At 44.5% G+C, this 18,489-nt stretch overlaps 1 protein-coding gene across 1 annotated transcript in view; it reads right to left on the bottom strand.

The window, feature by feature from the left end:
- The window catches only part of DNAH10 (dynein axonemal heavy chain 10), a 2,725,177-nt gene that overhangs the window by 242,993 nt on the left and 2,463,695 nt on the right, over window positions 1–18,489 (bottom strand). The window contains exon 67 of the mRNA XM_069619694.1: window positions 15,057–15,211. Coding sequence (XP_069475795.1) covers window positions 15,057–15,211 — 155 coding nt within the window. The remainder of the gene's footprint in view (window positions 1–15,056; window positions 15,212–18,489) is intronic.

Below are 18,489 nucleotides of genomic sequence, written 5' to 3'. Positions count from 1 at the left end.
CCAACATAGCAATGCTGATGGGTTGTCCAGAATGTTTTACCGACCTGAACAAGAGACTCATCCAGGGGTGGATTAGTTCCCCCTGTCCATAGTCTGGGAGGGGCGAGTGTTAGGAAAGATTTCGTTATTGTAGGGAACTTTCCTTCCATGTGGCAACCCCTAAACTTTTTGCTATTGTTTTCAACCTGTTTTCTTGACTTTGCCAGAGAAGTGCAGCCTTCTGCCGTACTCCTCTGGGCTTTCGCTCCTTTCTTACGGGGAAACTGACATGCCCTTAAGACAGTCAGTACCGGGGAACGCTGTTTCCCGTAGTTTCTTTTATCGTGTCGCCATTTTAGTGCAACACGACACAAGAGGGCACTGTAAGCTAAGTTACAGCTCTCTTGGGTCTCTAGCCTTCTACAGACCCTAGACACTCTTGTAGGATGGTTTTTGGATCGGTGCAAGTCATTCAGGGACTGGGCTGGTGGCAGCGATCATTTGGTTTATTTTGAGCTCCTTTTGCCGTTCTGAGCACCTTTTTGCCGCGAACACAAAAGGGTGGCCCGGCTACCCAAAATGGCCGGACCACGAGGCTCCTTTGTCTCGTCCACTGTCCGTCTTGCTCCCTTTACCTTCCCCCGGGTCAGGCGACCCGGGGCCTTCCTTATTTGGGCATGTAGTTTCCCGCGAAACACGGTTGCTTTCGCGGGCTTCTACATGTCGTTTGAGTGCCCCCAGGATGTGGGCTGGGCTGTCTGGTCCCAATACACATCCTGGGTGCCAGAGAGTCTAGGGTGGTGTGAATGCCTGGGACCACTGTGGTCCGTGATTGGTCCACGTATGGTATGTGTGTTGATGAGCGGATCTCCCATTGGCTCCCCTCCGTTTTGGCGCGAAGGGAACCGTGGATAAGAGGGAGCTGGAAACACCACTACCATGTCGATCTCCTGAGTTCTTGCGAACCCAGGGATACAGGAGCCAAGTATCCTGCGAACACGAGGCTGGACCGAGGAATCACTGGTGACCCCCTGAAGAACTTCTGCTCCTCATTGCTGTCGTCCGGTGAAGCCCTTTCCACCTAAGATCGAACAAGAAGGCCTGTACTGGCGCTTCGACCTATTGGAATAGCAGGACCAGCTATTCCCGGCACCTTCATCAACTCCTGCCGTAAGCCTTCGGAAGTGTCTCTGGGCCATCCAGGTGACTGACCAGCTTACTAAGGAATCCTGCTCTGTAATCGCCGACAGGTTGGGTGGTATTCTGAGTCCGGGGCACGCTCACACGCTTCGTTTGCTTAGCAACCCTAAGCTAGAGGTGAACGGTGCTCAATTGGCTTGAATACACCCGGCCGTTCCGTTGCCCTGCCGTGGCGACAAAACTGTGCTTGTTTCTGCGATCGGGACGTCTTTTTACTCTGCACGACGACGAGACGTTCCCTGCTCTTCAGAACCTGCCAGAAGCTGCATCTATCGAGGAGAAGCTCGGGCCTGCTTGCTTCGGGGACCGGTGAGTAGATTAGCTAGGATCTGGTCGCCCTCCTGCAGTGCCCCTTGCTTTTCCCCGCTGTAAATACAGCACCCCTTGTCCGTACTCGCGCCCTGCTTCTGCCTCACAGTGGAGGCTGCGCTAGAGTCGCGGACCGTGTTCTCCTTCATTAGAGCTCCCTACAGAGCTGTTCAACGTCCTCCGAAGAGCTTCACCTTCTGCCCATTGGCACCGGCGTGTGCAGGTACTTTTGAGCGCTAGGCTCCACTCTTCGTAGGGATTGGACTACCATCCAGTTAGGGGCCTCAGAAGGCGGACATATCACTCGCATTGGTTCGCACTGCCTGTTTTCCTTCCCCTGCAGGTGGATAACATATTTCGTGCTGCTAATGCTGTGAAACTGTGTATTCTGTATATATATTGGGTGGATAGTGTATGTGTTGGTTTAATATCGTTGTATATTGCTGCTTTTACTGTGGTTATTAGTTTCAAGGCCTTATAATAAATGTGTATCTATTTTTGATATAAACAACTGTTTGGAGTAGTTTGTAAGCGCTCTTGCTTTGTGTGCTCACTGTGGGCTTTCAGTAACCCTCACCCCTCTTGAGACCTAGTCTTGACCGCCGCGATCGCTACCTTGATTGGTCTGGCTTGTCCAGAGGTTACCCTGTTCCAAGTAATTATGGTTGGCCTTCTGAACTTCTGCGCCACCAGGACAGAGTTCAGAAATCCGTCTTAACAATAGGTCCTGGCATTCATGCCAGGACAAAATGCAGGACATGACAGGGCCCCTCATTAAGGTACTACAGATTGGCAAAGAGGCCGTAGAAAAGGGGGTTCCATGTCTTAAAATCGCGGCAAAAATGGTTTACAAAATATTGCGGCAAAAATGCTGTGGTTTTGCCGCCACAATCATGTAAAGGATGCGGTGGACACCCACGCAACCCCCGGACCCATTATACCATTTAAGAGGAGCGGGGGACACCCCTGCAACCCCCGGTTCCCCTTAAATGGTATAATGGGGTACACCTTTACCAGGTCAAACCACAGCATTGTTGCCGCATTATTTTACCAGTGACATTTTTGCCTCATTTTTATTACCTGATACCGAAAAGGGAGAGCCAGCGGACCCGGCGATTCTGATCGGGTGGGCCCAGAGGGCAATTTGTATGTTGGGCAACGCCAACCATGCGATCACCACAGAGAGAAGAAGATCTCTTCTGGTAAAGATAGACCCAAAGTTAAGTGAACTAGCGTCTTTGGAGTCGGCGTCAAACTCAAAGGGAAAACTCTTCAGAGATTCCTAAGAGGTAACAAAGTTCGCTAACTCCTATGTGGCGCTGGACAAAGAGCAGGCCACACTGAAGAGAGTGTTTGGGAGACAGATTTTCGGGAGGGCCAGTGGAGGCAGGGGTCGCTCAGCTGGCCGATTCCACTTTAACAGATCCTACCAGGACAGAACGCAGTGGCGAGATCAAGAGGATAGAAGACAGACCCCCTTCTTCCGATCAAGGGGCTGAGGAAGGGTTAGAAGCTGGCGACCTGGAGAGCATCAACAAAACACCTTAGGTGAGAGCGAACAGCCCACAATTAATTACCCCAACAGTAGGGGGAGAATAGCAGAGTTTACAAAAAATTGGCACACTATATCTGGGGATTCTTGGATAATAGAAACGGTACAAGGTTTTCACAAAGACTTTCTAGAGACACCTCAACAGGGGAATCCTCCAAGGGGTTTAGAACTAAAGAGAGGAGACAAATTATTGCTAGAGGAAGAGCTGAAAGGGCTAGAAATCCAAAATGCAATAAGACTAGTAACAGATTCCTCAAGAGGTTACATAAGCAACATGTTTCTTGTGAAAGGGAAACACAAGGTAAGACCAATTATAAACCTTAAGGGTTTAAACAAATTTGTGGTGTACAGGCACATCAAGATGGAAGCGACACACCTGTTAAGAGATACCTTAAGTCAAGGAGATTGACTGGCCAGAATAGACCTAAAGGATGCATATCTAACTATACCCATAGCAGAGGAACATTACAGATTCCTAAGGTTCATCTGGGGAGAGTCGACATGGGAGTTTCGATGTCTGCCCTTCGGCCTGGCATCCGCACCATGGTGTTTCACCAAGATAATGAAGCCAGTGGTGACGCACCTCAGGGGTCAGGGACTAAGATATACTTAGACGATATATGTCTGATGTGTCAGGTGAGAGAAACACTACTAGTACAGGTGCAGACGACAATAAAATTGTTAGAGGACCTGGGGTTCCTAATAAATTGGGAGAAATCCAAAATAGTGCCGGAACAGTCAATGGAATTTCTGTGGTTCATAGTGACTCTATTCAGTGATCTCTGAGTCTACCCATTGCCAAGGTGAACGATATCAAAAAGCTATTAAGACACACCCTAGCGAGAGGAGAAATGTCACTGAGGGACATTGCAAGGTTAATGGGCCGATTAGTGTCATCATTCCAAGTGATATTTCCAGGACCACTACATTACAGTGCACTGCAGAGGTTAAAGATGAGACACCTCAGGAGGGGCGCTTCTTACGAAACGAATGTTACCATCTCCCAAGAAGTGAGGGAAGAGTTGGAATGGTAGCTACACCAGATGGATGCATGGAATAGGAGGGCCGGACCTGGTCATCAAATCCGACGCCAGCAGATGGGGCTGAGGAGCCCGATGTGGGAACCTGTCGACAAGGGGCAGGTGGTCGGATCAGGAGACGACTCTCCATATTAACTGTCTGGAGTTACTAAGAGGATCCTTTGCAGTGAAATGCTGGACTCAAGAGAGGGCACAATGTTGTGTCCTGCTAGAGATGGACAATGTCTCTGCAGTCAGGTGCATAAACAGACTTGGCAGGACAAGATCCAGATTACTGGCGGAATTGGCTAAAGGTTTCTGGGAACTCTGTCTTCTGAGGAAAGTGTCAGTGACGGCAGAGTACCTGCCGGGCCATCAGAATGAGGCAGCCGATTGGAACTCCAGATACCTCAGGGACGCCAGCAATTGGAAGGTGGTGGTGTTTCAAGATTTAATGACTCGATGGGGACCATGCCAGGTCGATTTATTTGCATTGAAACTGAACAAACAGTTAACCCGGATCTTTTGCTGGAGACCGGACCCAGAGGCAGAAGCGACAGACGCCTTCTTGCAAACATGGGGCCAACAGACAAACTACGCGTTTCATTCTTTCTCCATGATAGTGAGGACGCTAGCCCAAGTGAGGAGACAGAAAGCATTGCTAGTTCTAGTTACGCCGGATTGGAGGGGTCAGGTGGGTTCCCAAGCTACTGGAATTATCACACCACAACCCAGTAGCACTACCTAGGTACAAATTCAGTATTTGAGAAGCCAGGGACCTCAGCTAATCATATGGCCGATTTCAGGAGATCTTGGGTTAGGCCAGGACTATCAAATAAGGCTGAGAACATCATTAACAAATCTTGGGCACCAGGAATACAAAGGGCCTATAAGTCTGCTTGGGCCAGATGGAGTAGCTGGTGTTTGGAGAGGAGTATTCATCCCGATGGAACTGATGTAGTACATGTAGCCAATTTCTTAGCACAGTTGGCAGCACAAGGGAAGGCTTACAGAACAATCAATATGGCCAGGTCAGCGATACCAGCAGGTCACCCCAGGATCAAAGCCATAGCGATAGGTGAACATCCCCTGATCTGTAGATTAATAAGGGGACTAAACATGGCTAGACCCCCTAGTGAAAGATATACTCAATTGTAGGATGTCGACACAGTTTTGAAATTATTTCTATCATGGCCAGCTAACCAGCAAAGCTATTTCATTCAAGCTAGCCATGCTATGTCTATTGGCTTGTAAAAGGTCATCAGACGTTAGAGCTCTAGAGATCAACAGGAAGAGTGTGTCACCAAACGGAGTGAACTTCCTCATAACGAGGAGGACTAAGATAGGCTAGCGAACCATATTTTACGAATATTTTCCGGGACAACCAAAATTATCGGTCAGATGCTTAGCAGCATATGAGAATATGACAAGGGAAGATGCTTAGCAGCATATGAGAATATGACAAGGGAAGTGAGACCTCCAGGAGTATCTCAGTTACTAATAGCAATTTGTAAACCTTTTAAGGCCATAACACCGGCTACCATAGCCAGATGGCTTAGATGGGTGATGGAACAGGCAGGCATTGACGTAGTAAAATATGGGGCTCACTCAGCAAGAGTAGCGATGGCTAGGTCGGCAGATTGGTCGAATGAATCGACTTTTAAAACATTATATTTTAAACCAACGGAAAGTGTGACATTGTTAGTGGTGAGTAAGCTTTGAAGAAGCATAATCCGAGCCTCCGGTCTTGACATAGAATTCAGATTTTCAACACATTTGTTCCAGAAAGTCAAAATTCTATTAAACACACAGAGGCGAAGGAGTATCCCACCCTATAAATCGTAATAACTGTGATGGAATGTAATAAGTACTGCAATCTTTTACATGTTTTATTGCAATTATTTAAATAGTTGATGAATACATTAAAGTGTTACGGATTGTTTAAATGCAGTAAAGTATAATAGATAGAAATTGTGGTTGATTTTGCGATTGTCCTACCCTCTTTTGACTTACAGTCACCGGTTACTTTATGTTTCTACTAGGTGCGGTGGCAGACAATAAACAATCCAGAAATTGAAGACGTATCTGCATGGAATGGGCAGGATTGCAAAGTTCACTGGACGCATTCTTGATTGGACAAAGAATGAGGAATTGAAGTTGAGGGACAGTGTAGTTTAGGGATAAGGACTATACTGATTTGTTGAGTTTATCATGTGGTCAGTTTGGAGGACCAATAAGAACAGAACTACCAAAGACTCAAAAATAATGGTTGTTGTAGTTTTTATGAGTTTTGTTATCATGTTTTATTGGTGTGTACATTTGCTGCTGAAGAAGTAAAATGGAAAGAGAAGCATAATCCTTTGCCTCCATGTCTTTAATAGAATTGTGACTGTCTGCAAAGAATGTGTTGAAAATCTGAATTCATTAGGAGACGCTGCTCTCCGAATTCATGCACACACAATTATTTCACAAGAATCACTGATCTCTCTTTCTATGGTGCGCAATGCGCACACGGAAAGTCTTTTTTGGAATAGATACTATTCCCCAACGATGCGCTCACAGAGCAATAACTTATTTGTAATACCAGACTTTTAAGACCACGCAGATCTCCTGGCAAGTGCGCACACACTCTATCATTTACTTCACAAGTCCGTTAGTGAGTGTGCAGCTACAATAAAGGGATTGTCCCAAAGTTTGATTTACTACCTTAAAACTATTTCTAATTTTAACTTCAGTGAATTAGAAACAGGACTCTTTTAAACTGAACCCATTTAGTTCTTTCAGTTTCTGGATTTCATCACAAAATACCAACTTGGGTACGCTGAACTCCCACCATTACTCTGCTTGTCTTGTCCCACGAAGAATTCTGCTTAAGACTGTCCTTGTCTTCTCTGTTACTCCTGACTTTAGGCCTTGGAACTGGAGCTTAATCTAAGTGGGTCCTCCCTGAATTACATGGACTATGATAGGCAGTTTGGAATGCCTGCTCAAGTCACCAGAACTGCATCTCCACCAATCAGCGCTGAGCTCCCTCTCTGCCACGATGACTTGGGACATCTTCCTTCTGAAGAGAATACAGTTAAGGGCCAAACCAATATAGCTCAGTAACTTGACCAAACAGTAAATATAAACTGATCATGGGCGTAATGAGTGAAGCAATACAGAATAAAGAGTGTAAAAGTGCAAATGAGAAAAGGATATGAAAAGGGGTGTAACAGAATGGTAATAAACACCTGACCCAGACCTGACACATGGTGAGTCTGGCCTAGCAGGATGAGCAGCGTTCGACTTCACTACTTCAGCGCTGGTGTTGCTGACCTCCAGGTCATGCAGCGAAATGGCAAGGAAGACTTTGTTGTTCAATGCAGGATCCTTTTTGGCCGGGTTGCCTCCAGAGGCACCCGGGCTTCAGTTAAGTAGCCATTCCGCGTTCGCCATGATTATGAGATAATGCATTCCTATGTGGCTACTAACACGTGTTTTTGAACTTTAGTGCTACAGACATGAATAGTAATTCTCAGTGTGCTGCGCTAGTCACATGTTTAAGTTCTCCGTATCATTCTTTGCACAAGAAGCCATGATTATGATTTAGGGCGTGCACGTGTGACTACAACACGTGTTTTTGAATTTCAGTTGTTACAGTCATGAACATTGTTTCTTAAGTGTTGTACGAATGACATGTTGCTGTTTGTTTCATTCCATGCTTTTCTCAAGAGGCCATGAGTCTGAATCGTCACGGGGTTCTCCCTAATGTTTGTTCCATTATGCTGACATGTATTTCTGTTTCTCTCAGAACACTGTTGCACATGTTGATGACAGAATGTGTACGTTTTGCATGTACATGAGTTCCTCACCTGCCTAATGTCTACATGTGTGGGTTTCAGGAGTTAGAAGAAACTGTCGTGAAGTAACTAATGAAACTCCCCCAACCAGGCTAACCATTTCGAAGCACCCAGAGGTAGCAATCGCTACCCGTATGCTGCACTTACTTTCCCCAGTGATTGGATGTGTAAGGAATAAAGTCCACTTTTGTGGGACCCTTCCACTTTCTGCTTCTCTTATGTTTGCGCAGTGAGTTCCATGCAGCTCTCATTGGAAATGTGACTCCTACATATTGAAGTCATTCTCATAACCTAATGGACTCCATTGTTGAGGACCTTTGTCAAGGTGCCCCTTAGTCTCTCTAGATTAGTATCCGGACACAGACAGCTGTATTGTTTCTTGGTGGCAGTATAGTTTATTACAGTGGGTGCACGAGTAGCAGCCATTTTGACTCACATGAACCCTTTTCCTCTTGGAGCTTGGCTTCCAAAATGAAATATCTATTGTTGTGAAATACAGTATCCAAGCAACTGTACTTTGTTGCTCTTTAGTGTGATTGAGTGTTGACTGGAAAAGATGATGTAGGGTTATTTTTCAGACATGGGCTTGGGTCAGGAGCTCACAAATGAATGTGTGGGTTATCCCCATGCCCTGTGACAGGAGATAAGTGCCCTGTGATTGTCCCATGCCCTATAACGTGGGATAAGTGCCCCGTGATTGTCCTATGCCCTATAACTGGGGATAGGTGGACCTACTCCAGACTTTCATCCTCTATCTTGGAGAGGTGTCCGGCCCGTTTAGGTAACCCAGTAGAAGGACCCAGCGTTAGGCAGGGGACTTGGCCACAGAACATTTTTTTTTTATTTTTTTTTTCCCAAGCCAACATAGACTCCTCTTTATTTTGCACACAAAGCTGTTCTTCCAGCGTCTTTTTTTTTCTTTTTTTGACAACTTTATTTAAAGATTTATCAAAAGAAATACATATCATTCCAAAACAACAATTATGATAACAAGAAAACGACAAATAAAACGAAAAAAGCATTATACAAGTTGATACAAATAGTACAGAATAAATAAGAAAAAACTATCAATTATCTCTACTAATCGCAACAAACCTAATTTGAAATGATAACTAGCCAAAAATCAGAGGAAAACAAGAGAAAACATTAAAAAAAAAAATTAAAAAAAAAAAACACAAACACACAACCACACAACACAAGGCAAACACAATAAAAAGAACACAATAGTAAATTAACCACTCTGAAACAAAAACCATTGCCCATCAGCACTTAATTCACACATAGAGTTCATTAAACGCCTCCCACTGTTCCTTATAAAATTCTTCTTTATGTAAAGCATAATACTTAATCCTCTCAAATCTTGAGAGCAACTGCACCTGCGATAACCATTCATCAATACTTGGTTTCTTTCTCGTCTTCCAGAGGCGTAAAATTTGACGAGGCGCCACCAAAAACACCTTATTAGCCCAACACAGAGTCGCATAGCTAAAGTGAGGAGTGCCCACTGGTGATTTCAAAATAACTGATGATGGTGTCCTTGGAAAAGAGATGTTCCCGACCAAATCAAATCTATCCAAAACCTCACTCCAAAAACCTTTAACCCTCGAACAATTCCATAACATGTGAAGCAAAGTGCCTTGCTCCGTAGAACAACTCCAACACATACTATCCTCCCTTAAGGCAAATCTGTGCATTTTAACTGGAGTCCAAAACAGACACTCCAAAATCCTCTGTTGAATATATCGTAAATGTAGATCAATTTTCATCCTAACTGGAACCTTCCATAGAACCTCCCAATCCTGCATAGAAATATCTCCACCCAGTTCAGCACACCACATAAGTCGAAGAGCATTCCATGAAGATCTAAATTTCTCTTCTACCGGGAACAACCTCAAATAACTAGACACTGTACGAGGCACAACTACAATAAAACTACACCTTTCTGGTCTTTGTAGCAAAGGGTCAGTAAGCATTAATACTCTCTCAGAAATCAAATCTCTCAACAATCTATATCTCCCCGTTTCCCTATTATGTAGCATAAACTTTGGCTTCAGAGACTCAAAACATATCATACCGTCATCATCCCAGATGATGTAGGGTTATTTTTCAGATATGGGCTTGGGTCAGGAGCTCACAAATGAATGTGTGGGTTATCCCATGCCCTGTGACAGGAGATAAGTGCCCTGTGATTGTCCCATGCCCTATAACGTGGGATAAGTGCCCCATGATTGTCCTATGCCCTATAACTGGGGATAGGTGGAGGAGAACATGGGAAAAGTGGAGGAGAACAGGGAATCCTCCTTGTACCTACTCCAGACTTTCATCCTCTATCTTGAAGAGGTGTCCGGCCCGTTTAGGTAACCCAGTAGAAGGACCCAGCGTTAGGCAGGGGACTTGGCCACAGAACATTTTAAAACACAAACTTTAGTATACCTGATAGTTGATAATTTCCCTGGGGAGGCAGAGAATAACAAGGCGATCAGTATATCTTGGGCTCTATTGGCTAGTCTAAGGAAATATAAGCCTGTTACTTATCTGTAAGTTCATGAGGTCTAGTCACCTTTTATGAGAAAAAAAGGTGAGCCAAGGATGGATTTAAGTCTCCTGCTCCTCACTAGCTTTCCCCTGAACTTTAGCCAAAAGAGTGTTCCCCCTTCAATCGGCCATGGACTCCCGGGACTCCCTGGACTCCCAGGTCTTGGCTGCAGCATTATATGCCCGGATAGGCCTCCCTATTCGAACGTCCCTATTTTGGACCTTGAGGCACCTGGGTTTTACCACTGCCATGATGCTTCACTGACTGCTAATGGGCTAGAGAACCTTGTGGTCCCACCCCTTTTCTCCTCTGGGCCCTTACTCACACAATGGGCTGTGGCACCCAGCCCCTAGGGCTTCTCTAGCCCCATCTGTCAGCCTATGACATGTGAATCTGTCATACTTGGAAAACGTAAGTGCACTGCAGCAAACCTAGAGAACTTGAGAGAAAGGAAAACATGCTCACTGATTCGCACCTGCAAACCATACAGCAAGGTCAAAACAACTGCAGTTAACACACACTGCTATCGAGGAGATCTGCTGACCCCTCACACATCTTTTTGCAGGATGCTTAGCATCTCAGCACAAGAATCACACTAGTATCTTGCAAAGGCTCAAATCAAAAGAAGCACTGACACAAACAGTGTGCTGCAGTAACGCCAGTAGGCACACACAATGATTCCAAGAAGGCACATGCAGACTGTGACCTTGGCTAGTGGTACAATGTGGCAGTCTGTTGGCAAACCCAAGACAGAAAAAGAATATGTAGTTCTCATAGGCTATAGCCAATCAGCAAATAAATTCACTCTAGGCACACAGCTGATTACCGTTACAAAATCAAATTCTGGGGACCTATAGAGGGGAGGGCAGGATTTAAGAGTTATTGAGTTTCAGAATAGTTGAGTGGTGGTGAGGCAAGAAGGTCAGAGAGAAGAGTGATGAGATCAGAGGTGGTTGGAAGGTAAGAAAAAGGAGAAGAATGGAAAAGACTGAGAATACAGAGAAAATTGAAAAGGCTCCAAATACAGAAAAAACTGGAGATGGTGGAATGGAAGAGAAGGGAAAGGAGTGGAGGAGAGAGAATGGAAGAGAAGAGGAGGCGGGAAGGAGAGAAAGAACTACAGGAGGCGTTGAGAGAGAAAGAGAAGGAGGTTGGAAGGAGAGAGAAAGGATAAAAGTGGGCAGACAGGGGAGAAATAAGGGCAGAGGTGGTACAAAGGAGAGACAGAGGAGCAGAGCAGACAGTAGAGAGAGAAGACTGGAGCAAGTAAAGAGGGAGAACAGAGAAGAAGAGGCAAGAAGGGGAATGAGATAAGCATGAGTGAAGCAGAGAAGGGGAGTGCAACAGTGGAAGACGGGGAAGAGAGAAGGAAGCGTTTGGTAGAACGACAAAGACGTGAAAAGGAAAAAACAAGGGTTTTGGGCCTTAAGGAGCTAGAGAGGAGAAAGAGAGAAACAAGAGGAGGCCAGGCAAGACCAAGTAACGAGTGGAGGAAAGGGTGAGGGAGTCCCCAGCACCTTGATTTTGAGGAGTCAAACAGTGCTGCAAATGCCTCAGATTATACCTGCGGGTCTAGGAAGCAACCAGTTGAGGTTACCCACTACAGGGCTATTTATCTGGAGGTTGCTCCCCAAAGTGCTCAAGGTAACAGGATGGTGGTACCAAGTATAGTACAAGCCCAGATGGACCAACACAATGTCCTAATAAATCAGTAGCAGCCAAGAAAGACCCAGCAAAAGGATAGAAAGAAATGCAGGGTACCTCTTAATCCCAGATACTGTAAGTGCCTGTTTGCCACCAAGACATAAGACCTATTCGTGGTGATGGGGGAAGAGAAAGAAAATATGACCAAGTTGTACATATTCTTCTTAGGGCCAGAGCAAGTGTGAGTACACAATAGGTGATATAATGGAAGAACCCATCTTGAATCTATCTTTATGACTTCCAGGCAGCATTTGTGGCTTTTGCGTCCCCTTGGTCCTCTCTGCTGAGTTAGGTTCCTCATTTGATGTTACATCCTCTGGTTACTATCACTTGGGCACAGCCATAGTTTATCGACATGAAGCTTCTGTATAAATTCAAATGTCCCATTTGTGAGAGGATGCTTTCAGTATTTTACTGTAATTCCCCTGAACTCTCAGAAAGACTGGTGGCTTTCCAGACACATAGTCACCTCGGCAAAGTGTTTACTCAGGGAATCTGGTACTCCAGTTGAATGTGTGAACATGTAGGCATTACCTTTTATTGATTTATTTAATATTCCTCTGTATAGTGCACACCGCAAACAAAATTGTCTCATTGTGCTAGCAGGAGTAGGATGGACGGAGACAAACTGAAAAAAGGGGAAGGTTGGTGAGGGGCCTAGTTGAGACATTCAGGTTAATTAGAAATTAAAGGTTTTGATGGCTACTCTAAATCATAAGAGGGAATCAATGGCTCTAAGAGACTGCAGAAGCAAGTTCCAGAGGCGGGGCCCGAAACAGAGAAGTGTCCGTCTCCACAACACCTGCATCTGGAAGATGGGATGGGATGGAGGTTGGAGTAGCATGAGTGGAGGGGGTCTTCTTGTCAGGTAGCAATATATTTTACTTTGTAGTATTAAGGGGATAGTCCACGGATAAAATTGAAGATGAGAAACAATAATGTAATCCGGAGCCAGAAGATACCTTTTTGGTGTGTAGAGACTGATTGATATGTTTTTGGCACATACATCAAGCAGACAGTTGCTTTTTTGATTTTGTGGCACCTGAGGCCCTGCGTGGGGATCTCAAGTAGTGAAAACTTCATGGGAGACATAGCAAGTGGGAAGTAAATGATACATTGTAGGGGCTGGTGAATCTAGCAAGCCAGGCGCTCAAACGGATGTGTAGGTGCACAGGCTCATGATTTGCTAATAAGCCCTAAGTAGCAATAATCGCAGGTCACAGGTTTTTTTATTTTATTATATGTTATTATTGTGTATCTAATGCATCTGCTGCCACTTCCATGGTCTAATGGCCCTTATGACTTCAATACCACTTTAGGTCAAGGGATCAGACAGGGCAACACCCACTATCACGCTGCAGTATCCGTCCACGTTCATTTTAGGTTTGTTATTTTTAGGGATGTTCCTAAAGTCTGCATTATTGAATGCATGCTATTTTCTCTCAGTTACAGAGCTTTAAATTAACTCCCATATAATGTGTTTCAAATGACAAAATTCAGTAGAGTAAAAATAGATTGATTGCCCCACAGAGACACTGTGATGCATTTCACCCTCCTTGTTTACGTTGGCTGTAACCAAGATCTACTTTTTTTCAGGATTGAAATATTATGTGCTTATTTCATGACATTTCTTTTGTTTCTGCAGAAATATTAATAATCACAGTAACTGGAAACTCAATCTGTGAACTATACAGTGCTGGACGAAATGCTTTGCCGATCAGCCAGAAAGTGTGTCACCGAACTACCACCTTGGCTATATAAATTGCATGTGGCTATACACAAAGGCTGCTTGTTACAATATGAATTCCCATTGGTGGCAGTACTCGACTGATTTGCATATGGCTGGACCCCTATTGCAATGGTAAGTAGTGTGGAATGTTGCCCAGAGCAGTGCCAGTGGTTCAGATTAATTCAAAACCTTCTACCTTTCACATTTTTGGTTATAGTTTGTCTCCCCATGCGAGAGAGGGTATGCCCAGACGTGGGTTCCTTTACACGTTATGCCATATAGAACCAAGCTGCACCTCACTGATGAGGCCCAACAAGGCCGTAATATGTCTGGGGTTGCTTATGTTTTCATGCAGAGGGGACCTAGCCTAGCAGTTCGGGCTGGCATGCTCCCATTGGTGCCAGTACCAAACTGATTTGCATCTGGCGGAACCCCTTTTGCAATGGCGCAGACAGGCTAAAAAACGGTGGTGTAGAAGGTTGCCCAGAGCAGTGCCAGTGGTTCAGAATAATTCAAAGAAAAAATGGGGAGGTCTAGACTAGAACTGAAATTATTAAATCATTAATTTAATTTCATTCTGATTTAAATGTAAAAAAAAGGGGAACATTTTGGTTTATTACAAATCTATTTCAGTAAAAAACATTATAATAAAGTCATTCATTCATACTTCATTCATACCATTCAGTTCTAAAACAGTTCATGATTTTGGGAACTCAGGAATTTTCATGTCAACTTTTTAAACTTCCGATATTTTTAGCTGTAGGTTCTATTTCGCTAATAATTGTCCACGTTGTAAACATTATGATAAGGAAAGCTTCTGATTCTGTGGCCAGATGGCAATGGTGCTGGTATCACGAGATGGAGGAGGTGGAGAAGGAGTTAGGGATTAGGTTCACAGAGCCATGCTGTTGGTCCTACAAAACAGCAAAGCGATATTGCCCCTTGAATGATCTCAGACCTCTAGTCACTTTTCCGCGCCAAATTTCTTGGATGGTGGAGGACACTCCAAGTTAAGCATTGACCAGATTACTGTATAAGGTACACAGCCTTGCTTCAGGAAACCCTGGCCCTGGCCCCTCTTGATACCTACCTGTGATTGCTACCTCCATAGACAAATATTGCTTGAATATTGAATATTTACCAGACACGCAGCTGTAGGTCAAAAGGGACAGTGCCAAACACTTACAGCTTTCCATACAGGTTCATGTTTCTCCACTTCTTCAGGAAGAGAGCCAAACAGCTCTGGGAACAATTCCGCCAGCCGGATGATGTCCTCCCAACCTTGATCCTGGAGCCATGAGCATGGCTTCTTCCATTTGCTCTTCTCCAGGGAAATATTTCCTAATCACAAATGAAAGAATTTGAATGAAAGTAACATTTTTGTTAACGTCTCTGCACTACATACCAAAAAACTATTGTATTACAAGGGGCTGGGAACAAAAATGTTAAAAAGTCAGAAAACAATATTATTTACCTGTAATGTTCATATCTGAGCTGGGTTCCACCATGTTGAATTACCTATGCCAACAGATATGAGAGCTGACACTCAAACCTTGCATATCACAAATCTACCACTGGTCTAGGCTCAAAGTGATGGACGCTAGTTAGGAATGTATCTGGCCAGATATTGTGTGCTGTACCTTAGTGGAAGGCTGTTTGGTTGCAGTGTGTATGTTTTTAGTGGTCTTGTGTGTAGGGTAGCAATGTGGTACAAGCATGCACTTTGGTCACTGTGTCTTACGGTTTCTGGGGTCATTCTGGCATAATGTGCTTCAATGAATTGACTTGGTCCTAAGGCTCCAATTCTTGAGGTCGCCCATCATCTACATACTGGGCCTACGGTCCCTGCACCTGCAAATTCCCAGTGCACAAATAACGTGGTCCTAAAGAGCCCTTATTGCAGTCGACAAGCAACAATAAGTACTTTTCTAAGGAATTGCAAAAGTGGCACCAAACTATTGTACAAGAACTGGCTGTAGATTACAGATAACCTTGAGTATTACGATCTTTTGTGGGTCCCATTTAATGACCTCTATTTGTCATTGCAGCAAGCTTAATGAGGGTTTGCTGTTGCCTTTCCCAACCCATCCCTCCTGACGGCAGCTGTAAGCTTTCCAAATAGAAAAACTCTTTTATAAGTTTCTCATCTGGAGCAAGACATTTTCTATTACAGCGTAGGCTTATTTTACAAGTGTTTTGTACAGAGTTCCCAAATCCTAGGAAACGGAATAGCTGCATACACACTGTCTACATCCACTTTCGGTTAATAAGATCACCCTACCTCTAAGATCACCTTATCTATATTTCACACTTAGTCAGGTAGTAACTCCTTTGGAGGCGGTGTTAAAAATGTAAGAAAATGGAACATTCTGCAATCGAATATCATTTAAACAGAGACGATTCTCTGAATTGAATGTCTATTTAGCTGGGATATTTCTGCGCGTCATTTATTAAGTTCGAACAGTTCATAGTGTGGCAAGCTGTGCAAAATTAGCCCCTCCCTCATTGCCAGGATCAAGAAGCCAACCTGCTCCACAACGCTTTTTGACTTGGATGATCGGTGATCTTTCCCTGACCAACTGTGCAACCTATACTTATACGCACATGAAAAGAAGTAGATGACGGATGAGACTCCTATAAGGGGAAAAAGCACCATGCAGATGTAAGTTCCTGTTTGTAAAAGTTCTCCAGTTTGTGATTATGGCCCACAACAACAGGGTTCCAGCAATACATCACAGCAGCAGCATCAGGGCGGAGAGTTAACGAGAAGATGCAACTTCCTTACTGGCCTCTTCCTTTTATACAGCCAGGTGATCACCTCACAGGAAGGTAGCACACGCAGGCCTTGGCTGGTTTGAGAAACATATTCCACCCAACCCCCACAGTATCAAGCAATTTTTTGATGAGATCCTGAATTTGATGTGAGAGGTAGGGTTGATGGTCAAAGATGATTCTCAGGTTCCTTGCATTGTTGACAGGAGTGGGGTTTGTCCAAGGAGGGGGAGGGGGATGTGATGAAGTCCCCTACTTGGTGCTGGGACCCTGGGGCCTGAGGCCCTGTACCCTATAGCATGGTGACCTCAGAAGAAGGATGGATTCATCTTGGCAAACGTTTTCACAGGTTCCCCAATGGTGATGTGCCCAAAGGAGGAGAAGGACCCGTAGTACGCACCTCATGGAGATGTGAGCCATTGGATCTGGATTTGTTCATGATATTCTGTTGGATATAGGAGGTTTTCTCTGAGAAGGAGGAGGCCAGGTTTTCTGCTAAATTTTGTTTCCATTTGCTGCGAGTGGAAGTTTCAACACTTCTACATATCTAGAAGGGGCGACCCTCTTCATGGGTGTTACATTAATGCAAGTGTTTTGTGGAGTCTTAGACTGAGGAATAGGTTATGCAAGTCTGTTAAAACTCAACAGGATAAGGTTTGGTCCATCCAGGGGAGGGGCAGGTCTCTAATATTAGAAACGGTGTGTTTGACAAAGCATCTGCCTTTAGGTTTTTAGGTCAGATCATATTGGGCAAAAGATGTCACTCCACCAAATTTGACAGCTATTTCTACATCAATCAGTGCATATATCAAGATGAAAATACCTCCAAGCGACTCAAGCTCCCCTCTTGAATAAGCCTTTTTGAATGCAAGTAGTTCTTTCTGTATAGCAGATTACTTAATTTCACATACAGTATGCAAACAAGGAAGATAAAAATAGTGCTCTCCGCTTGATCGGAGGCCGTATTTACAACTCCAAACATTTTAGAAGCATGATGATGTCTCAAGCAGGCCCAAAAGTAAAGCCCTTCTTTAAGGACTACAATGGTATGCAATTGGGGAGGACAGGAATTGGGGCAGAGGGACCCTGGGGGCCAGTGAAAGTCACCCGCTATGTGATGGTGGCGTCGGAGGAGGTATAAGGGGGATTCCACCATTGTCTCCTACCCCACTGCCAATTCTTTCATCAGGGTCACTAATAAACCCCTAACTCTCAGGATTGAGACAGATTTTGATGAATGAGATTGGCTCAGGCATGGGCAATCCATATACAGAGATTACAATCACAGCAGTAGGCTGTGGAGAGAAGCAACCAGTGTATAGATTGGGATGCACAGCATGACTGCAAGCTCAGCTGTTCTTCGTAAAGGAGGGAACGGCAAGCAAACTCTGACAGCGATACAGTGGAGATAGTCATCACACATGCCAGTACAGGAGGGACATCCTTATGGGGTATATGATTTGAAGTTGGCTGACTCTCCTTTCAAACTCTAGGCTATAAGGTCCCAGCTCACTATTCCTGTGGGGGCAGATGATGAATCCATAAGACCCCTTAGTGTGGCCTTCGCCACAATCTTTAAATTATAATTGCTGAGTTGGCCACCCAGGAGGGGGGGGGTAAAAGGGAAGGGATGAAACAAAAAACAAGTCTCTGCAGGTAGCCCTCTAATCTTCTGGACTCTTGCTGGTGACTGAAAGACCTGTAATTAAATACATTAAATGATTACATCGTCTTTCTGAACCTTCTACTCTCTCTGTAATATTTGTGCCTCCCCCCTCCTTTAACTGACTGCCTCTGCCTAAAGCTTGGATGCTCACTTCTTTAATTTTTCTGAACTGTGTCACAGG

Source organism: Ambystoma mexicanum, chromosome 10 (assembly GCF_040938575.1).
Source record: "Ambystoma mexicanum isolate Mex_15411 chromosome 10, UKY_AmexF1_1, whole genome shotgun sequence".
Classification (NCBI taxonomy): domain Eukaryota; kingdom Metazoa; phylum Chordata; class Amphibia; order Caudata; family Ambystomatidae; genus Ambystoma; species Ambystoma mexicanum.
This window is presented reverse-complemented; position numbering and strand designations above follow the sequence as displayed.